Genomic DNA, 23,548 nt, shown 5'->3' with positions numbered 1-23,548 from the left:
GCGGCGGCGCCTGCGTAGTGGCCAACTTGTACTTCCCAAGCGCTCTGCACACAGTAAGCGCTCCAGAAATACGACTGACTGAATGAATAAATGAATGAACGAGCGAGCGCGGCGGCGCATGCGTAGTGGCCAACTTGTGCTTCCCAAGCGCTCTGCACACAGTAAGCGCTCCAGAAATACGATCGAATGAATGAATGAACAAGCGAGAGCGGCGGCGCATGCGTAGTGGCCAACTTATAGTTCCCAAGCGCTGTGCACACAGTAAGCGCGCCAGAAATACGATTGAATGAATGAGCGAGCGAGCGCGGCGGCGCATGCGTAGTGGCCAACCTGGGCTTCCCAAGCGCTCTGCACACACTAAGCGCTCCAGAAATACGACTGAGTGAATGAACGAGCGAGCGCGCGCGGCGGCGCATGCGTAGCGCCTCCCCGAGGACGCCCGGGCCGCGCTCCCGAAGCCCGTGGCGGATTGACAGGTCCCCGTGGGGGGGGGGGGGGCGGATTGACAGGTCCCCGTGGGGGGGGGGGCTGCGCATGCGTAGTGGCCAACTTGTACTTCCCAAGCGCTCTGCACACAGTAAGCGCTCCAGAAATACGATGGAATGAATGAATGAACAAGCGAGAGCGGCGGCACATACGTAGTGGCCAACTTGTACTTCCCAAGCGCTCTGCGCACACTAAGCGCTCCAGAAATACGATTGAATGAATGAACGAGCGAGCGAGGCGGCGCATGCGTAGTGGCCAACCTGTACTTTCCAAGCGCTCCGCACACAGTAAGCGCTCCAGAAATACGACTGAGTGAATGAACGAGCGAGCGAGGCGGCGCATGCGTAGTGGCCAACCTGTACTTCCCAAGCGCTCTGCACACACTAAGCGCGCCAGAAATACGATTGAATGAATGAATGAACAAGGGAGAGCGGCGGCGCATGCGTAGTGGCCAACTTGCGCTTCCCAAGCGCTCCGCGCACGCTAAGCGCTCCAGAAATACGACTGAGTGAATGAACGAGCGAGCGCGCGCGCGGCGGCGCATGCGTAGCGCCTCCCCGAGGACGCCCGGGCCGCGCGCCCGAAGCCCGTGGCGGATTGACAGGTCCCCGTGGGGGGGTGGGGGGGGGGGGGGGGGGGCCGAGGGCGGCTGCGCATGCGTAGTGGCCAACTTGTACTTCCCAAGGGCTCTGCACACAGTAAGCGCTCCAGAAATACGATGGAATGAATGAATGAACAAGCGAGAGCGGCGGCACATACGTAGTGGCCAACGTATGCTTCCCAAGCGCTCTGCACAGAGTAAGCGCGCCAGAAATACGATTGAATGAATGAATGAACAAGGGAGAGCGGCGGCGCATGCGTAGTGGCCAACCTGTGCTTCCCAAGCGCTCCGCACACACTAAGCGCCCCAGAAATACGACTGAGTGAACGAACGAGCGAGCGCGCGCGCGGCGGCGCATGCGTAGCGCCTCCCCGAGGACGCCCGGGCCGCGCGCCCGAAGCCCGTGGCGGATTGACAGGTCCCCGTGGGGAGGGGGGGCGGCTGCGCATGCGCCGCCCTCCCTCGGCCGGGCGGCGACGGGGAAGGCGGAGGCTCGCGGCTGAGGCGGGTCGTCGCGCGTGGCCTCGACGCCTTCCTCCTCCTCCTCCTCGTGGTGGTGGTGGTGGTGGTGGGGGGCTACCGGGGGGCTACCGAAGATGGCGGCGGCGGCGGCGGGCGAGCCCCAACCTCCGCCCCCCGGGCCCCCCGGGCCCGCCGGCGGGGGCCTGCAGCCGCCCCTCAGCCGGGGGCTGGAGCGGGCCCTGGACGAGGCCGCCGGCGCCGGGGGGCTCAACCTCAGCGCCAGGAAACTCAAGGACTTCCCCCGCCCCGCCGGGCACGACCTCTCGGACACCGTGCAGGCAGGTGAGCACCCCTAACCATCATCATCATCAGTTGTATTTATTGAGCGCTTACTATGTGCAGAGCATCATCATCATCACCGATCAATCTGCGCATCAGGCAGAAACTCCTCACCCTGGGCTTCAAGGCTGTCCATCCCCTCGCCCCCTCCTACCTCACCTCCCTTCTCTCCTTCTCCAGCCCAGGCCGCACCCTCCGCTCCTCTGCCGCTAATCTCCTCACCGTACCTCGTTCTCGCCTGTCCCACCATCGACCCCCGGCCCACGTCCTCCCCCGGGCCTGGAATGCCCTCCCTCTGCCCCTGCGCCAAGCTAGCTCTCTTCCTCCCTTCAAGGCCCTGCTGAGAGCTCACCTCCTCCAGGAGGCCTTCCCAGACTGAGCCCCTTCTTTCCTCTCCCCCTCGTCCCCCTCTCCATCCCCCCGTCTTACCTCCTTCCCTTCCCCACAGCACCTGTATATAGGGTTGTACATATTTATCACTCTATTTATTTATTTATTTATTTATTTTACTTGTACATTTCTATTCTACTTATTTTATTTTGTTGGTATGTTTGGTTCTGTTCTCTGTCTCCCCCTTTTAGACTGTGAGCCCACTGTTGGGTAGGGACCGTCTCTAGATGTTGCCAATTTGTACTTCCCAAGCGCTTAGTCCAGTGCTCTGCACATAGTAAGCGCTCAATAAATACGATTGATGATGATGATGATGATTACTCTATTTATTTATTTATTTATTTTACTTGTACATACCTATCCTATTTATTTTATTTTGTTAGTATGTTTGGTTTTGTTCTCTGTCTCCCCCTTTTAGACTGTGAGCCCACTGTTGGGTAGGGACTGTCTCTAGATGTTGCCAACTTGGACTTCCCAAGCGCTTAGTACAGTGCTCTGCACATAGTAAGCGCTCAATAAATACGATTGATTGATTGATTGATTGATCATCATCGGATTTACTGAGCTACGTGAAGCGACTTGCCCAACGTCCCGCAGCTGACGAGTGGCGGAGCCGGGATTAGAACCCACGACCTCGGGCTCCCAAGGCCCGGGCTCTTTCCACTGAGCCACGCCGCTTCTCCCCACTTCCATTCAATTCATTCGATCGAATTTATTGAGCGCTTACTGTGTGCAGAGCGCTGTACTGAGCGCTTGGGGAGCACAAGTCGGCAACGTACGGAGACGGTCCCTACCCAACAGTGGGCTCACAGTCTAGAAAGGGGAGACAGGCGACAAAACAAAACATGTGGACAGGTGCAAAAATCGTCAGAATAAATAGAATTACAGCTAGTTCCAAGGCTCTAAACATTCAATCCATATGGGATAAAGGAACTGCATCCAAACTGATCATCCCAGCACTTAGTACAACGAGAAGTACTTCTCATACTTAGTATGAGAAGCAGTGTGGCTCAGTGGCAAGAGCCCGGGCTTTGGAGTCAGAGGTCATGGGTTCCAATCCCGGCTCCGCCAATTGTCAGCTGGGTGACTTTGGGCAAGTCACTTAACTTCTCTGGGCCTCAGTTACCTCATCTGGAAAATAGGGATGAAGACTGTGAGCCTCCCGTGGGACAACCTGATCACCTTGTAACCTTCCCAGTGCTTAGAACAGTGCTTTGCACATAGTAAGCACTTAATAAATGCCATAATAATAATAATAATTGCAATGCGTGGCTCATAGTAAGAGCTTAACAAATCCCATAAAAAAAAAAGTTTCAAGTTTGGCTTCTGGGAGTCCATTGCTTGGGGAATTAGGCGGGGAATCAATCAATCACTTATTTATTGAGCTCCCACGTCCTCCGGGAACTCCCAAAGCCGGTCTCTTGCCACTAACTTGTACTTCCCAAGCGCTCAGTAGAGTGCTCTGCACACAGTAAGCGCTCAATAAATGCGATTGATTGATTGATTAACCCGTGCAACCCCCCCCCCCAGCCTCGTTCAAGGCCGCGGGGCAGGAGCCTGGGTGGGTGGGAGGAGGTGTTTAACCTGTTGGGCTGGTAGGTGGGGGGGGGGGCGCCGGGTTCACGGGCAGGGAGGGGAGCCCATCATTCAGTCAGTCGTATTTATTGAGCACAAATAAATACATAGTAAGCGCTTAAGAAATGCCGAAATTATTATAATAAATACGAATGAATGAATGACGTAACCGAGGCCCAGAGAAGTGACTTGCCCAAAGTCACACGGCTGACAATTGGCGGAGCTGGGATTTAAACCCATGACCTCTGACTCTGTTTATATGTTTGTATGTGTTTATTACTCTATTTATTTTACTTCTACATATCGATTCTACTTATTTTGTTAATGTGTTTGGTTTTGTTCCCCGTCTCCCCCTTCGAGGCTGTGAGTCCGCTGTTGGGTAGGGATCGTCTCTATATGTTGCCAACGTGTACTTCCCAAGCGCTTAGTATGGTGATGGCGTTTGTTAAGCGCTTCCTACGTGCTAAGCGCTGGGGGAGACACCAGGTAATGGGGCCGCCCCACGTGGGGCTCATAGCCTCCATTCATTCATTCATTCATTCATTCATTCATTCATTCATTCAGTCGTATTTATGGAGCGCTTCCTGTGTGCAGAACACTGGACTAAGCGCTTGGGAAGTACAAGTCGGCAACATATAGAGACGGTCCCTACCCAACAACAGGCTCACAGCCTAGATCACTAACCTATATATGTTTGTACCTATTTATTACTCTATTTATTTTGCTTGTACATATCTATTCTATTTATTTTATTTTGTTAGTATGTTTGGTTTTGTTCTCTGTCTCCCCCTTTTAGACTGTGAGCCCACTGTTGGGACTGTCTCTATATGTTGCCAACTTGGACTTCCCAAGCGCCTAGTACAGTGCTCTGCACACAGTAAGCGCTCAATAAATACGATTGATTGATAGATTGTACAGACCCATAGCAGGGAAGCGGCTGGCCCAAGGTAACACAGCTGACAAGTGGCCGAGCCGGGATTAAAGTAATGCTAATGATGGTATTTAAGTGCTTTACAATGTGCCAGGCACGTTTCTAAGCGCTGGGGGAGATACAAGGTGATCAGGTTGTCCCACGTGGGGCTCACAGTCTGAGTCCCCATTTTGCAGATGAGGGAACTGAGGCACGGAGACGTGAAGTGACTTGCCCAACGTCCCACAGCTGACAAGTGGTGGAGCCGGGATTAGAACCCACGACCTCGGACTCCCAAACCCGGGCTCTTTCCACTGAGCCACGCTGCTTCTCCCCACGTCCTCCGGGAACTCCCAAAGCCGATCTCTTGCCACTAACTTGTACTTCCCAAGCGCTTAGTACAGTGCTCTGCACACAGTAAGCGCTCAATAAATACGATTGATTGATTGATTAACCCGTGCAACCCCCCCAGCCTCGTTCAAGGCCGCGGGGCAGGAGCCTGGGTGGGTGGGAGGAGGTGTTTAACCTGTTGGGCTGGTAGGTGGGTGGGGGTGCCGGGTTCACGTGCAGGGAGGGGAGCCCATCATTCAGTCAGTCCTATTTATTGAGCGCTTACTGTGTGCAGAACACTGGACTAAACGCTTGGGAAAGTACTGTACAGTGTAGCTTAGTGGCAGGAGCACAGGCTTGGGAGTCAGAGGACGTGGATTCTAATCCCCTCTCCTCCACTGGGCTGCTGTGTGACCTTGGGCAGCTCACTTCATCATCATCAATCGTATTTATTGAGCGCTTACTGTGTGCAGAGCACTGTACTAAGCGCTTGGGAAGTACAAAGTGGCAACATATAGAGACAGTCCCTACCCAACAGTGGGCTCACTGTGCCGCAGTTACCTCCTCTGTAAAATGGGGATTAAAACTGTGCCCCCTCCGCGGGACAACCTGATTACCTAGTACCTACCCCAACTCTTAGAACAGTTCGTGGCACGTAGGAAGCGCTTAACAAATCCCATAATTATTAATAAAGAGAGACAGTCCCTGCCCACAACGAGGTTACAGTCCAGAGGGTGGGGAGACAGACATCAAAACAAATATCAGTGTAAATAGATAAAATTTCAGATATACACCCAAGTGCCCATCCCGCAAGTGGGTCCCGTCTCCCACTTGAACACCCTGCGGGTCTTGGGGAGCACGTGATAGGGAAGAGGGTGCAGGCCGCCCTGCAGCTGCATTTTCATAGATTGCAAGGGAAGGTGCATGCAGCATGGTGTAATGGTGTAATGGTATGATGTAATCAATCATATGTAATGTCTCACATAGGCCTGTGAGACAGAAGGTCATGGGTTCTAATTCCGTCGCTGCCACTTGTCTGCTGGGTGACCTGGGGCAAATCCCTTCACTTCTCTAGGCCTCAGTGACCTCATCTGTAAAATGGAGATTGAGACCGTGCCCCACGTGGGACAAGGAACCGTTTCCAACCCGATTTGCTTGTATCCACCCCAGCGCTTAAGTACAGTGCCTGGCACATAGTAAGCACTTAACAAAAATTTTGATTATTACTATTATTATCACGTCCATTACATACGGGGCGTGCCTTTCCCCTTTCGCTCCTTGGATCGGGAGGTTACACACTTGCTGACCGTCTAATGGGTCTAGATCAAACAAAAGCCCACGTTGGGGCTTATGTCATCTCCTGCCCCCGGGATGGCCCTCTTTTGGGGACTATACTCATTCCTCTCCTGGTTGTAGAGGAATATACAGGATTGCACCTTTGCAGTCTAGTAGGGTGGGCATTTTGAGTGATGTAGTGGGCCCAACTCATTGTGATGAAGCAACTTTTATTTGGATTTATGAATTGTAAGGTTTGGAGGAATGAGTCTTCCTTTTTTTTTTGTGGCATGGCAGGGAAGAAGCCACCAGGACGGTCTTAAGTTGGAGTAAACAGAGTCTATTATGCTCTGATTGGTTAACTCATTGCTATTTAACGTTCATTAAACGCCCACGTAGGTCTCTTCGGAGCACAGAGCCTCTACATATGTCTCCTGAATGTGATACCTTTATGGGGCCAAGGAAGTTGCGGTGTATTAAAAGAAAAGTAATTAAAGTTAGCCACGTCTTGTGTGATCCCAACAGGTTGCAACCCGTTCCTTTCAGCAGCTATCGTTGGCGAGTTATGTCATGTATTGACACATTACTGGTAACTCTGTTTTCTCTGTTAACAGAAGAAAAACAGATGCAGCCTGAGAAATGTCTGCTGTATACACAACCTGAAAAGTCTGTCTAGTGGAGGAGGGAAGTCAGACCCAGGCACTAAGATTTTGAGAGAACTATTTTTGAGCAGTGGCTTTTTGGGATCAGTCTGAGTACTTCATGGCAAATTCAAGTGCTTATTAGATCTTGGCACTCGCTCTTACTCCGTGTGTGTGCGCGCGCTTAACAGTCAGTTCCCTCTGTGTTCGGTGGTTAATTATCTTCTTTGGCCCCGGATGCGCCTTTCCACTGCTGACCTTCCCCAGCTCGGTCTGATCCCTTCTCTTTCCCGGCTGGCTCCTCCTTCCCAGAATATTGGAGTTTAGAGAGAGAGGGATTGAGAGCTAGGGCAGGAACAGGCCAATATTCGAGAGTCTGGAGTTAGAGGAAGGCAGCCTCTGTAGCCTTGGCAGAGAGAGACTTCAGACAGCGGCTTTTTAGTTTGGATTTAGAAGCCACCAGGAACAACGCAGCAGGCAGGGGGTTTCCAGAATTGAGCTGGTAGCAGCTGAGGAGCCTCTTCCCCAGAACATCACACTTCTCAGCTGCCTCCTCTCAAGTGGAAGTTATTCCCAGAATCGGCTGAATCATGCAGATGATGCTTATGGTTGGTTTTGCCTTCTTCAGAAGACTCTTGAAAGGCTCTAAGTTCTTAATCGTTATTTGAATAGTAATATAGGTATTTAAATAGTGCAAAAGCAGAGGCATCTAGGGAGTTCTTTCTAAAAGTCAGGGCTCTGATTTTCAGCAAGTTGTCATTTGTTTCCTCCAAGCTTTTCTTGAAAGGATCCCCATGATATGTTTATCTCCTATATTGCTTCATGGTTTATTTTTTTTAATGTAAGCATCCAAGAAGCAGGGATCATGTCTTGTTTAATTTTGTACATTGCCTTTATGTTTATGATTATCATTCAACAGAACCGGGTATCGGTTGCCTTTGATTCTGTTTCTAATTTTCCCTTTAGCTGTACTGAGCTCATTGTGCTGAAGCTGAATATGATTCTATGTTCCCTGTTCTCCCCCCCACCCCCATTCTACTGGGGCTCAATAAATTCTTATAATGCAATTCTAAAATCTTTTGTTGTACAGTTAAAATAGAATCTGCCAAAGGTTTCGAAGACTTTCTGAAGCCTAGGGCTACTAAAAAGAAACTGGGGTGGTGTGTTGTTTGCCTTGTCGTCTAATATGGGGTATGAACACATAAAATGTATTATCAGAAGCTTTCAGATGTTGAAAACAAATCCTTTTGTAATGTAAAACGTGTTTGTTTCAGTTCACTTGCAGTGGTGTAAACCCTGCATGTATTCTGCACCTTGTTTATTTGGCTACTTCTCCTTGTTTGAAAAAACAAGTAGAAGAAAGAAAGGGTTTAAATGCCTCTGATCTGCTTAGTGTTAGCGTTTCCTCTAACAGAGGCTAGACTTGGGGAAGCCCATGAGTTTATGGAAGTACACTGATTTCTTACTGATTCACCTGTAGTTTTGAAAGGGTGACTTCTTTAACAAACTGGATGGTATATGCAGGTCGATAAAGTCAAGGAGTGCAGAGGTGTAAATTTCTATCCTCTCTGTGCTCCAGTCCTGAAGAATCTTAGGAAGGAAGCAGAAATTATGAATATCGTGAAGTTTAGTATTGGCTGGTTGATTTCCAGCCTCACGCTACTACTGTTGTAGACATGACTCCAGATCAGCTTTGCTTGCTGTTCAATATAAGATGTGCTAATAACTGGGAGGCAAGATGCCACCCCATCGGGGCATTTGTTACTACACTGGGCCTAGAGGGTGGGGCCCTTGTTTTGTTCTTGACTCTGCTGGGTGATTTGTTACCTAACCTTCCTGTACCCTAGTCCAGTAAGAGGAATGCATGACATTAGTGAATGTTTGGAAAGGCTGTTGAGATCTTTTGTAGGTGTAGCCTCAGGATCCTTGGGAGTAACAAGCCTGAATTGAGTGTGACTTCTCAGGAATTGTTCCAGTGCTCTCTCTCTTATTTATTTATTTTTTTGTGGATGTGATATCCACCTGCCAGCCCTACCTTAATATGTCCGAAACAGAACCCTTTATTTTTCTTGCTAAGCCTCTCTCCCTCTTAACGTTTACCCATTGCAATTGACAGTCCCAGCAGCCTCTCCTGTTCCACAGGCTTGCAGCGCTGGTGTTTTCTTTGACCCACATTCAGACTGAGACCTGCTTATTACTCCTCCATAATGGTCCAAGGATCTGTCCCTTGTTGTCCCCACTCTGAAAATGACTGATTTACGCCTTCGTCACCTCACCTTAGAACTACTGGAATAAGCTCTTTACTGGTCTCCTTGCCTCTTCCCTCCTCTCTTTATTTTCTATACAGCTGCGTGTATCAGCTAAAACATTTATAATAATAATAATGATGGCATTTGTTAAGCGCCTACTATGTGCAAAGCACTGTTCTAAGCGCTGGGGAGGTTACAGGGTGATCAGGCTGTCCCACAGAGGGCTTACAGTCTTTATCCCCATTTTACAGATGAGGTAACTGAGGCACAGAGAAGTGAAGTGACTTGCCCAAAGTCACACAGCTGACAGTTGGCAGAGCCGGGATTTGAACCCACGACCTCTGACTCCAAAGCCCGTGCTCCTTCCACTGAGCCACACTGCTTCTCACCTCAAAATTTATCCCACTTCAAAAATCTCCAGGGGCTCCCCATCAGCTATTTCCCTCTTATCTATATGTTTTGTGTTCCTTCCAAGCTTCTAGCTGTCCTCACTCTTGACTCTGAGCAATGCTTGTGTTTTACCGCATGCCTCAGTTTCCCTAACCCATCCTTCCACCATCATTCTCCATCTTCAAAGGTCTTTCATGGGGCTGTTTTTAGATTAGCTCCATCTGGCATTTCCTGGTTATGGTCTTAAATATTTTTGTCCTTGGTTTTTGTTTATTCGTTTGTTGTCTACACCTCCTCATCCATTTGTGTAGCTTTTTTTCCCACTGAATGTTTCTCAGTTTATGCCTATCAGAGGCTTTTAGATCAGAAGCTTATCAAGGGCTAGGATCACTTCTTTTTGTACTCTGTGATCTCCAAGCACCTAGTAAGGTGTTCTGTCCACAGATTAGATCAATAGAAGGTGACCCAGGGTAATTATTAGAGATGAAAGGCAGTCAGTGGAGTACCTACTATCAGAGTGTAATATTGTAGGCAGAGGGAGTCAGAGGTAATTTATTTGGCTGGAGCAAAAGGAATGGGGAGAAGAATAGTGAGGAAAGGAAAGAGGAAATATGGGTTGGGATAGACAGGAGGAAGGCGATGGAGTCAAAGAATGCCAAAAGCCCCTGGGGAGTTTCAAAGATGAGAGAATGATTTGGATTCAGGAGGTTCTATTTTGAATGGACTGAGGTAGGGAGAATCAATCAATACTATTGATAGTGTGAGCAGAACACTGGGAGTTAGATGAGACAATCTTGGCCTTCAAGGACTTTACAATTCAGAGGGGAAGGTAAGTACTACAATAATTTACAGATAGGAGGGAGTAATAGAGTTTAAAGTTATAAAGGCAACAGGGGTGTGTGAGGACTCAGGTGCTTAGGGGTGTTGCTGAAGTGGTAACTATGGAAGATGTAGAGTTGGGGGATGAAATTGACTTAGGGAAGGTTTCCTGAAGGAGATGTGGTTTCCAAAGGGCCTTGAAACTAGGGAGAACTGTGGTCTGCTGGATGGGAAGGGGAAGAAAGTTCCTGGCAGAAAGGGTATGAACAAGAGGCTGGCTGGTGGCAGCTGAGCTGAGAGCGAGGCACAGTGAATAGGTTGGCTTGGAACCAGTGAGAAATATTTCGAATAACTGAGGCAGGGGATGAGTAAGGCCTAAATCAAGGATTTAAAAAAGTATTTATTGAGGGCCCACTGGGTGCAATCCTCTAAGCATTCGGGAAGTAGTTCTAGGGATGGCGAAGAGAAAGGACAAAATCTCAGTGATGAGGGAGAAGCAGCAGACAGGTTAGGGAGTAAGTGCAGGGAACGTGGCCATGAGGAATGGGGAGGAATTGAAGATAATTTGAGGTATTTGCCACTTTTTTTGCCACTTTCGCATGGTGTCCCATATGGTGAAATGGAATTGTTAGGGTTCTCAAGGATGCTGAGGTCCTACCACTGGTGTAACCGAAGGGCTTTGCCAAGATTTACTGTCAGATTAGTTTACCTTTAGATAGTAAACTCCTCAAGGGCAGGGACTGTCCTTTATTTTCATTTTAGTCTCCCAAGTTCCTAGTACAGTGCCAGACTTTGAATAGGCTCTCAGTGAAAACCACTGATTGAATTTACTAACCATTTTATTTGACTATTAGAAAGGTGAGGAAAAAATCCATCCTGAATATGCACTTAATGCAGATTTCATAAATAACAAAAACTGAGTAAATTTTATAAGTGGTGACATGTTTCATAAATAACTAAAACTGATTACATTTTATAAGTGGTGACATGTTTCATAACACCATTCGCTGTCCTTGTCAGTAAACAGTGCATGGGGAAAATTTGAACTGCTGTATTGTGAGAAACATACCAGTATAATTTTAAAGCCACCTGAATGTTATTGTTAGTTCGGGTCTTAATGGGAAAACTTCGTGGTAATGTAGCTTGTCTGATTAATGGTTGGAAGGAATCTTGGGTAATGAATGAATAAGGCTAAAGGAAAGGCCTAGAGCCCTGAGGGAAAGGTGAGGTAAGAGGGAGGGAAGGGCCAGGATCCTTTTGTCTAAAAGGGTCCCTGGTGGGCAGGGTGGCTTAGTTGAACCCGTAATTCTAAGGACCAGAGGCTCAGAGGGACAGTGACTGCTTTTCTGGATTAAGTTGTGTAGGGATTGGCCACCTGAACCTCATTTCTTATTATCCACACAGTATGTACAGAATTATTTCTTAGGGCCCTAGGGGCCTCCAACATCCAGATTTGGTTGGAACGTAATCAGTCGGTCAGTGGTATTTATTGACTGCTTATTGTGTGTAGAGCACTGAACTAAAAGCTTGACAATCTAGTGTTGAATATCACTACACCATAATTTGAATTGAAATGGTTTTATTAACCCAGATTTTACGAGCTCCCTGGAAATCAAATGCGTTTTGAATTGACTTTCACTTCTGCCCCGGTGAACCTTCTGCAAATCGATTTTTGCTGTTTATTATTTCAGTATTAGTGATCCATTCACATATGAACATTCCATTCACTTATTTGTCCTTTCCATCATCTCTCCTTAGATTGTTGCAGTTACCGTAATCCAGTTTTTCATAACCTGTGAGAGAAAGAGCTTCAGTGATTAAGGCCTTTATAATAGAAACTATTGGTACTACATAGTGTTCTGAATTCTGGTCAGATATTTTATACAGCAGTATCATGGTATGGCCAACACCATTTCCAAAATCATAAATGCTATATTTATTCCTATTACAGGCTTTTGTTTTTTTTGCAAAAAGCAGTTGCACCACTAATCACACTTTAAGAATAATAGCAGACAACTGTATGCCACTCAACCCCGGGGGAATTTAGGAGCATGTTCGTTTGCAAAAGAAAAATCTGGTGCCTCAGCTTCTTCATTTAAACTGCCTTTAGTGGTCTGCCTGTCATTATAACATCTTTTGGATCGTCGTTACATTTTTATTGGTTTTACATTTTATATTGCTGAAATTTGGCATACTTGAACCAATTTATTTTTCCTTATGCACACAATGCTTGAACTCAATTATTGAGTGTGAATATGGTTTATTTTGGGAGTTACCTCTTCCAGTACTTAACTTTAAATGATCAGATTTCCCTTTTGGGTGTGTTTTCTCTTATGTTCAGCCGTCATTTTAAATTGATGCGGATCCCACCATCTGTTCTCACCCCAGTCAATTTCCTATTGTTCTCATAGTTAACCTTTGTTTTTGCTTAGTCTTTTCTACCTATTCAGGGTTTGCCTATTGCTTCCTAGTCAGTAAAGCAGTTCTCGTCCCCTTCATGCATTTTTCTAGCCATTCACCTGAAGTGCTTGGGTTTTCTGGGCTTGACAGCATTTAGTTTCCTCATAATCATCTCCTTCCAGATCCTTTGTTGAGTTTGCCTTTCCGGACGTGGGAGTAATTATAGTTGCAGAGGTGCCACTACCTCCACGTAGGTTGGTCAATAGTTCATAAACTAGATGAAGCATCTTGAGTTTTTGCTAAAGCCATAGCTCTACCTGTTTGTGCAGGTACTTTCCAAACCCTACCCAGCCCTAAGGAAAGCCAGATCTCTGCCTTCAAGGATATCGGTTTGTGTGATAATTCCCCAATATTGAATATGTACTATTTTCAACGAATGTCAGCTGGGAGAGTTAAACTAATTTGGTCATAATTGCAGTGATTACAACAAATTACAGTCCATCAGAAGATAATGTTTAAAAGATGTAAAACCAAAAAAAAGAAACCCAGCAGAATAGCATATGTAATGTTTGAAAAAGAAAAACCCAATAACACACACACCATGGTAGTCTTGTTAAACTGTAGGAATTGAGGAGGTTTTCTTTAATGTTATTCCCCTGGGCCTCAGCCCTTTTAGATTTGAACTGTATTCCACAGATCCAAATTTTCAGCTTTTTCTTAAAGCACTTTAAGCATATTTGAACTCATCATGTGAATAACTAGCTTTGCTTGAACTGAAGAACTTATTCCATGATAAAAACCGTTGCTTCGAGTTGACTCCAATTTGAATTTGACATGAAAGACTCCCCCCCCACATCCCATTTAACTACTAGAACTGATGTGCCTGCATATAGTAAGCAGTAGTACATTTGGAGAGCATCTGTTCCCACAGAGTGATTAAAAAATGAAATGGGGTTGTTTACATGAACAAAACGTGTTGGGTTGATGAACTGTGAGAATTTGGTTTCTTTTGCTCACCATAAGAGCGCAACCGATGAAAAAAGCTTTTTCTAATCAGAATTCCATACTTCCTCTTAAATGTTCTTTATCCTGGATTGCAGAGTACTTTTGATCTAGCAAAATAAGATTCTTTTTGGACAAAGTAGAATTTTTGTTTTGTGAAAACAGATTGAGAGAAATCATGCTTCTAAATCTCCCCAGAATAAGAGCCCAGTTTCTTGAACAGTGTTGATGACATGACAATTTGGTAGGAAACCAGCTAGAAAAAAATCCTACCTGCTTTGTACTGCCCTTTAGGAATGTGATAATAAGAAGCCAATCCGATTAGTCAACTCTTATTATTCAGAGCTGATTATCTAATTTGTAGGTTATTCATACTTTGTTTTTTCTCCCCCTCCCTCCTGCTGTCTGCCTTTTGGCCATTTTATTACATTATTGCCAACTTCAACAGTCAGTGAAAGAGGAAAAAAGAGAAGAAACTTAAATTAGTCCAATATTTTGTCTGCCACTCCGGTAAAACTAAGTGAGAAAGCAGGTTGAAATTAATGGCCAAAATGAGACTTTGGGATTTATCTGTGCATTTCATTTTTGAATCAATAGTATTTATTGAGTTCTGTGTTGGCAGAGTGCAAATTAATTGACATGATCCCTACCCTCAAGGAGTTAGCAATCTAGCAGGAGTGATGGGCTCTAAAGTAAATTACAGAGTGGAGAAAATAATCGGAGTATGTAAAATATATACATGTTTTGGGGGGGTTGTGAGTCAGTCAATTGTATTAAGTGATTACTGTTTGCAGAGCACTGTACTAAGCACTTGGGAGAGTCCAATATAACAGACATATAATTTCCTAGACAGACATAGAACATATAATTCCCTGCCCACAATGAGTTTACAGTCTAGAGGGGGAGACGGACATTAATATAAATAAGTGAAAGTACAGATATCTACATGAGTGCTATGGGGCTGGGAGGGGGACACCATGGTATATACGGTATGTATGAAGGGAGGGAGTGGAAGAAAAGGGCTTGGATCATGTGTGTTAATTCATCTGTTTGCTAGCCGAGTCACTTTTCCTGCATGATTCCTCCCCGCAGGTGAGTCTGGCTGCTGCTGCTGTCCCTGCCTTCTCTCAGCCAGCACTATGCTGTCTCAGATTTGTGCTTCAGTGTCTCCAAACTGTTCCTTCTGTTGTCTTTGCTGACGGTTCCTCATCCCAGCACACCCAGCTACAGGTGCCTTGGTGTCCCATCTTAATCCATTCTCTTTACATTCTCCTATTCAGGAAAAAGGGCGATTGAGACCGACATCGCTTCACTAATCCGAAGGTACTGTTGAAAATTTTTAACTACAACTTCAAATGAGCACATCATTATTCGTGTACAGAGCACAGAGATGTAATTTTCACAGGTGATTCATTTTATTTTTACTGCATGATGAGATTTTCATATTAAGGTAACTGCACGTATCTACAGTATACATTACTGAAACATCACAAGTTCCTGTGAGGCCTAGATTAATGGGGTTCAAGTAGTAGAAGAAAAATGTATATGCATTTAGAAGGTGCAGCACTCCTGAAAGAGGCTTCTGAGCAGTAAGCACATTTGGGTTCACTTTTCATTTGTTTCTCTCCGGAGAAGCCAGGAGTCTTACAAAAATGCTACCTTAAAATGACTCCACCAACATGCAAATATTAAGCGTAAAAGAAGAGCATAAGCCAGGACCATTTCGGCTCCCAGGTGTTGAAGTGGCAGTTGAATATAAAGTGGGGGGATTAGAAATGAATCAGGAAAGACTTCCTTGAGGAGGTGAGATTTTAGAAGGCCTTTGAAAATGGAAAAACTGCCCTCTTTCAAAGGGGGAAGGGTGTGAGCCAGAGGTCCATGGCATGAGAGAGATGTGAATGAAGAGTGCAAGCTGGGTTTTAGTGGGAGAAAAGCATTGATGGGAAGGAGGGGGAGAGAGATGATTTAGTGCTTTAAAGTCAATAGTTTTTGCTTGTTGAGATTAGAGTAGATTGTTCCTCGAGACCCAGTTATATTAAGCTGTAATAATGGTGAAGATTCAGATAAATATCGTCATACTCCTGGAGTCTTCTCATGTGTGGTTGTGTAACTCTGACTCTGATATCAGAGCCACAGGAAAATGCCCTCGGAGGCTGGGACTGATAATAATAATAATTTGCATTTGTATTTGTTAAGCGATTACTATGTGCTAAGCACTGGAGAGGTTACAAGGTGATCAGGTTGTCCCACGGGGGGGGGGGGGCTCACAGTTTTAATCCCCATTTTATTAGATGAGGTAACTGAGGCACAGAGAAGTGAAGTGACTTGCCCAGAGTCACACAGCTGACAGTTGGCTGAGCTGGCATTTGAACCCATGACCTCTGACACCAAAGCCCGGGCTCTTTCCACAGAGCCACACTGCTTCTCTAAAGGTGCTGTTCTTTTCCCCATGGCGAATGGAACAGATTTTTCATGCCTTGTACGGCAGTTATGAGATAATAATCATTAGTAATAATTATGGTATTTGTTAAGCGCTTACTGTGTGCCAAGTCCTGTTCTAAACAGAGTTAGATACAAGGTAATCAGGGTGTCCCACATGGGGATCACAGTCTTAATCCCCATTTTACAGATGAGGTTAACTGAAGCACAGAGAAGTTTGTGACATGCCCGAAGTCCCACAGCTGACAAGTGGCGGAGTTAGGATTAGAACTCACGACCTCTGATTCCCAAACCCGGGCTTTTTCCACTACGCTCCACTACAAAGGCCAAACAGCCTTTGAATCGTCAGTATGTTAATAAAGACTTAATATTCCAGGCTGAAACACGCACACTAAGAGTTTTGCAGTAATTGCCTTTTAAGGCTTATCTTTTACCACGGTGAAGGCCTAGTGAAGAAAGCTTTACTTTAAGGGCTTTCCAAACTGGACAAGCCTTCTTAGCCTTAGGCTATTGTTATATAAAGCCTGTTGGTTTTAGGATTCATCTCTCTCCTGGGAAAGTTAGTTGTTTAAATAATAGATGGACTTGGAGCCGATCAGGCCTCCTCGTGTGTAGAACTGGGTGAATTTGGAATAAGCCCGGTAGGCGAGTCCCGGGGCCTTGGGAGGGAAACTTGTTGTATCACGTCCTTTGCTAGGGAAATTCTGGATTTGGATACTTTTGCTTCCTTTAATGTCGGTATCACCGTCATTGGGCTATAAAAAATATCAAACACTGTCCAGGCAGCAAATATTGTCTAGCCTTCGCCGGACGGTACTAAGTGCTCAGATGCACATGGTAATATTTACACTAAGGACCCGCCCACAGGTTGCTAATATCTTTTAAAAGGTGGACTGCTGTGCTGTCTCTGGAGTGAGAGCTGTCAGAACTCTGGTTCTAAACCATTTAATTGTTGCTCAATGAGGGTCTTCGTAGGTATGAATCACTGGATTTTTTTGTTTTGCTTTTTAATGCAAGTCACTGAGAACACATTCCCCCTCAAAAGGATTTAACACGGGGCTACAGTGACTCAGAGAAAGCCCATGGTGGGAGGGAAGAAAAGCAAAAGAAGTGTAGGGAGATGCAGTGAATATATTTTGAAAATATTGTGAGTGGCCAAGGGCCCCCGCAATCGACAAATTAAAAGAAATCATTAAAATAAAAAAATGCTAAGACTGTAGTGACAACATTAGAGGTTCTCTTTGGAGGGAGATTCAGCTCCTTCTTCCCAGTTTCTCACCCCTCTTTCCCGTCGACCCAACCAAGCCTTGGGGCTTGGACAGGATGGGGTGGATTGTGGGTTTAGGAGACTTCCTACACCAGGGAATGCTTCCCCCCACCCCCCATTGCATTAATGCCAGATCCCCAGTTCCTTTGCCAGTAGGGCAGCGGCTGGGGTGTTTCTGCCCAGCTGAGCTTATGCAGTGTGTCACAGACATGCAGGAGGCTTGGCAAGCCCCTGGGCCTGGGTTCCAGCAACCCACAAGGACAGCTGCTTGCCCAGTTAATTGCACCTGTGCAGTCCACCTCTGTCCCCTCTTTCCTCCCCATTGCTGGGGCTTGGGTTAGCCAAACCTCAGATTTCTGGTGGGTGCAAGCTCTACCTTGGGGAGCCACCGTGGGATGGCAAGAGCAGTCTGGGCAGTCAGCCGGGAGATTTTTGTGTATTCAGTGGGCAACCACAAGGACACCGCCTCAGGAAAAGCCTTCTCTTTGGCACCTGCTACATTATGCTTTTATATCCCTTGTTTCCCTACCTTCTTGCCTCAACCATCGAAAGAAAGCTTGGGTCTGTGGCCCGACCCCCCGCGTTATTTCGAAAATCAATGATCCTAGTATCTAAAAATGGAAAATACCCCTTTCTTCCCTGCCTCCAAAGATAATACAATACTCCCAAGCTGAAATTACCGAACTCAATTCTTAGTCAAAGGGAAGTGAAAAAGGAAGTGTCATTTTGTTCTCCTGGTTCTGCTGAACCAATCTCTTTCGATCCTTAGCCTCCCAGTCCCGGTGTCCCATTGTTACTGTGTCCTGTTATCTTTAATTGTTCTACTTCGAGTTTTGATCACTTACAGAGTTCATTTATTTTGCTCAGTTTCCATTTTGAAAACTTTCTCTGCTCTTCCCCTCTCCACAAACATAAACAGTCAGGTCTGTGCTCTTGAGTTTCAGATAAAGAATACAAAAAAAAAATTCATGTTAAGGGCCTAAAAGATCATAAAATGAAAATTAAAGTAATTTAAAAATAATTATGAAGCACCCATAGTGTAATTTGCATCAGTTTACTTTGCTCTTGTTTTCAGATAAAACATCCAAGCTGTACTTTTTTGGCAGCCGAGAGAGTAATGGTCTTAGTTTATTCTCTTCTTTTATGCTTAATGTTGGCATTTAGGTGCAGTCATCTTAAAGTAGCATTCTTGTAGGATTCTTGGCTGCTCAGGAGAGAAACAAATAAATAGTGAACCCGTTATGTGTTTATTGCTCAGAAGCCTCTTTCAGTTGTGCTGCACATTCTATATGCATACACATTCTTCCTTTCTATATTACTTGAACCCTATTAATCTAAATCTCACAGGACCTTGTGATTCAGAAACCACGGGTACGTGTAGTTACCTTAATGGGAAAATCCTCATCATGCAGTAAAAGTAAAATGAACCGACTGTTAAAATCTCATCTCTGGTTTCTGCACACTAAAAACGATGTGTTCATTTGAAGTTGTAATTTATAATTTTCAACATTGCATTTGGATTAGTGAAGCGATGTCTGTCACAGTCGCCCTTTTTCCAGGGTACAAGAATGTGAAGAAAATGGATGAAGACGGCACACAAAGGCACTTGCGATAGGGTGATCTGGGATGAGGGAATTGTCAGCAAAGATGACAGAAGGAACAGTTTAGAGACACTGAAGCACAATCTGTGACCGTATGGTGCTGAGCAAGAGAAGGTGGGGGTACGGACAACGGCAGCAGCAGCCAGATCGCTTGCAGGGGCGGCACACGGGTAAGGTAACTCTCGGACCACAGTGGGCTTCGAGAAGATCTAGATACGAGGCAGAATCACCAAAGCCCCCCGGAAACAAATTCAGGAACTCAATGAGGGTCAGTCTTTATATGCAGGCTGAGCAGAAGCGACTCTTGGACACTCACTGGTATCCCAGGCCACACTTGCACAACATAATTAAGAATCTCCCCATCTGTTTTTGTCTTTGAAGCCCAAGGACTGCTGTGTGTGAGAAAACAGTGGAGAAATTGTGACTTTGAGATCATTGCATTGGGGTTTTTGTTCTGACTTCCATTGAGGAATGGAAGGGTACTTCTTCATGAGCATTACTACAAGAGATCACCCTGAAAAGCACACACATGCCTCTGAACAACAGTGATCCTGACTGTCCTTCGGTTTCTTTGCTGGATTAAAGTTCTGTCAGGGTGAATTGCTCTTGCAGTTTAACCAATCAGCATTTTCAACTAGGTTCCCACGCATGGGCAGTCTATTCTAATAATAGCGTTCCCTCTATATGGCTCCTAAATAGCACGTACAGTACACGGTCTTTTTTTTTTTTATGTCAAGTAGGGGTGGGCCACATTTGGAAACCAGTTGCTTCACTTGGGGATTTTAACAATTTAAAGATTATTTTTAATTTCCACCCCCCATAGATGCTATGAAAATGACATTTAGTATGATGTTTGATCTCTTCCTTATTAGATGACAGAAATCAGTCTCTGCATGTTGGTGTGAATGAAAGGTGTGACCACCAGGCCTCCCCACAGTATGCATGTTTCGAGTCCTTTGGCTTGTCGCTGCAGCCACAGTTTATACATTCAAGTGCTTTTTGCTGGTGGCTGTATTTAGATACTCAGCCTTCTGAGCACGTTAATTCAAAAGGAGCTACTCTTTTCCTGGCTGCTGTCTGCCAGGCTGGCCTTGCTGGTCACTGGTGTTTCTCAGCCATTCACAGCTAAAAATATTACTACTGCTACTAATAATAGTGGTATTACATACCAAGCACTGTGCAGAATGATGGGTAGACATAGGATCATTAGATTGGATACCATCCCTATCCCTTGTGGGGCTCACAGTCCTAGAGGGAGAGAGAACAAATATTTTATCCCCATTATAAATATAAGGAAACTGAGGCACAGAGAGGTTCTGGGACTTGCCCAAGGCTACACAGCAAGAAAGTGGTGCCACTTTGTCCCAAGCCGGACTTGAGAAGGTTTTTCAAAACATTACGTCTTCCCTGCTTGCAGTTACCCTTCTCCAGCTGAGCCACTTGGGAATCCTTCTGTCCCCTTATTCTCTGACTTGTCCAGACTGGTGAAATTATGTGGGGGTGAGCATCGTGTCAGGTTCAGGCCTGAAGGCCAGCAGAACAGTGGAAACTGTCAGAACTCCAGCTTGGTTTGCGACCAGTACTAAGTTCCACCAATTACCTTTCTAAAGGTAAAGTCTGCATTTTGCAACTTAGCCTAGTCCTTTCCCCATTAGAACACCAGTGGACAATGTATTTTGAGGTGCAGGACTTCCCTGGCGGAAGCTGGCCACACACCCCAGTCATCTTTAGACTTCCTCATTAGCCAGAGTTCATTCAGTCGTTCATTCAGTTGTATTTATTGAGCTCTTACTGTGTGCAGAGCACTGTACTAAGCGCTTGGGAGAGTACAATATAACAATAGGCACATTCCGTGCCCACAACTTTGCAGTCTCACTCTACGGAGTGCTGCATGCTAATGAACAGTACTGAGCTATGATCCCCATTAGAGCTTTGGTCACTGAACTTTGAAATGTAAATATTGCTTATTCAGATGTAAGCTAGACGTAGTGCAGGACCTCTGTTTTGTCCTGTTTCAGTGGCAAGAGGACTGGCATTTACAGTACCTTTCAGTGTGGTTTCTGTTGTAAAATCTTGGGCAGCAAGATACAAATCTGCTTTGCTCCACCTTCACCTAAGGCCTAGGTACTGTGGTGCTAAATTCCTTTCTTCTAATTTATATTATTTTATATTTTCTCTTTTGTTTGTCACCAGCCTCCTCCCACTCCTCCCTCTTAATCCCCCCGCCCCTCCCTCCTTATTTTTAGATTGTGAGTCCCTAGGGGACCAGGGGCCTGGTCTGTTTCTCTTCCATGGTTTTTTCTCCCCCAGGGTTTAATACAGTGCTCTGCACAGAGTGGGTGCTTAATACATCCTATTGCTACTAGTACTTGCACTTCAGGGAGAAAAGCAGTTTGTAACTTTTCCCAAGGAAGCATATTTTAGTAGATTGTACGTGGGAAAACTATGAATTATAAGGAGATGAAAAGCAAAATTTTGCAGCTGTTCTCCAAGCAAGACTGAGATTTCGGTAAGGAAAATGGCTTCTGGGGAAGTGGTGAGGAGAATGATGAGACCTGGTAGTTGGCAAAGCCTTCCCTCAACGTCAGGACGAGAAACGGAACTTCAAGTTCTGCTAACTGTGGAGCTTCCCCGCTGCTTGGAAAGCCTCTAGCCCATTAAGCTCCTTGAGAGCAAGGACCGGGTATACCTACTCTGTTGAATGGTACTCTCCCAAGCACTTAGTACAGTGCTCGGCACCTGGTAAGTGTTCAGTAAATATCACCGGCTGATTGCTTTGAAGGGTAGCACCTCCTGTTGGTCCCAAGTCCTGGAAAAATTTGCCGTTCCTCTATGTGCCCGGTTTACAGGATAGTGTCCCTAGAATTAGAATTTCCTTGGAAACAGAGGCCTGTAATACACGGTCCCTACTCAGTCTGGCACCAGGGAAGACATCGAGCATTTCTCCTGACGTGGGCGGCGTCCAGTTTTCCCACTCGGGAACCTTAGACAGCTTAGGCAAGGGCTCCTTTCATTGGGACCTTCAATCTCTATTTTCACCCCTCCCCAACAGTGGAGGTGGGGGTGGAGGGGTGTCATTGCCTTCTTCCGTGGGGTTAGACCCTTCTCATGAGGGGGGGACAGGCAGGACCCTGCCTTCCCAGCACAACTTTGGGAAACTTATGTCTTTGGGGCCGGAGGCATCTGACCCTCATGTGGTAGAGCCAGAGAACGGTCCCTTTCAGCAGTGCTATCCCACAGCTTTCCTTCGCGTCCTTGTGTTATTGTCTGTGCTGTGTTTAGCAGTCACTTCTTCCCTGGGCTGTCATCAGTTCTCCTTTCAGAATGGAAACCCCCGAGGGCCAGGGCCTGGTTCTCCAATAACCTTGCTCTTTTCCCCAGGGCTTAACGTCCTGCACCAGACCAGGTGAGTTGAGTGTCACAGCGCTAATTTTCCATAATGTGGAGTTTTACAAGAACACAACTCCCACACTGTAGGAAAAGTGGGTGATTATCAAAACCACACTTCTTTTAGGGAAGAGGGGGAACGTAACTGTTGGGCCTTCTGGCTATAGAGTTGATTGTAAAAATCACAATTGTACTGTAGTCGTAGATGTCCAGTTTAGAAAAGTAAAAAGGGTTTTCATTGCACCCACAAGATAACACTTTCCATTCTAAGGTTTCATGTGCAGATACACAATGGCTCTGTTTTGATTCAAGAGTGTTTCAGGGCATAGGTGCCACCTTGTGTAAACATTGTTGCTTTTAGTATTTTGCAGAGACAAAGGGATGACACATTAGTGGCAGCTGGAATGTTTCATTAAAATCCAGGGGAAACATATGACGGCAGGGCTCAGCAATGTGTCGCCCATGAAAGGGTCTTTGTATAGAGTGGGTAGCAAGCAGATAACTCTTCAAATGAGGCCTGGAACTTAGAGGAATCGGTGCTTCTGCCTAAAGTTTTAATTCACCATTTCTGCCCAAAGTGCCACATCTTTTTATCTCAAAATTTCCTCCTCTTCTCTTTCCCTTTTTCAAATGTCACATTGCTGCGCCTGACTTCCTTGAGAACTTGAAAGGGTTATTGTTGGCCCAGTGCCCCCAAACTCAGAGCAGCTTCTGGAGACTTGCACTCCAGCTCGCCTGCTGTTCACGGCCCTGGGCGGGAACGAAATAACTGCAGCCACTAACACGAAGATGGAAACGCTAGAGTTATAGAACCAGATGGTAAAATTATGGGATCCGGGCACAGAGGTTGGTCACTTTTTCAAAGCTTACTGCAGGTGAGCAGTCGGTGGCACACGGAACTTGCCCCCTCCCCTTCATTTGTCAGTGATTAACACCCAGATTGCGATGCCCCATTTTAAAGAGGCACATTTTTCGAGAACCAACT

At 46.0% G+C, this 23,548-nt stretch overlaps 1 protein-coding gene across 1 annotated transcript in view; it reads left to right on the top strand.

The window, feature by feature from the left end:
• The first annotated feature begins 1,683 nt into the window (after positions 1 to 1,683).
• The window catches only part of LRCH1 (leucine rich repeats and calponin homology domain containing 1), a 128,576-nt gene continuing 106,711 nt past the window's right edge, over positions 1,684 to 23,548 (top strand). The window contains exon 1 of the mRNA XM_038761643.1: positions 1,684 to 1,891. Within this exon, the coding sequence (XP_038617571.1) occupies positions 1,684 to 1,891 (208 nt within the window). The remainder of the gene's footprint in view (positions 1,892 to 23,548) is intronic.

This window comes from Tachyglossus aculeatus, chromosome 20 (genome assembly GCF_015852505.1).
Source record: "Tachyglossus aculeatus isolate mTacAcu1 chromosome 20, mTacAcu1.pri, whole genome shotgun sequence".
Classification (NCBI taxonomy): domain Eukaryota; kingdom Metazoa; phylum Chordata; class Mammalia; order Monotremata; family Tachyglossidae; genus Tachyglossus; species Tachyglossus aculeatus.
This window is presented reverse-complemented; position numbering and strand designations above follow the sequence as displayed.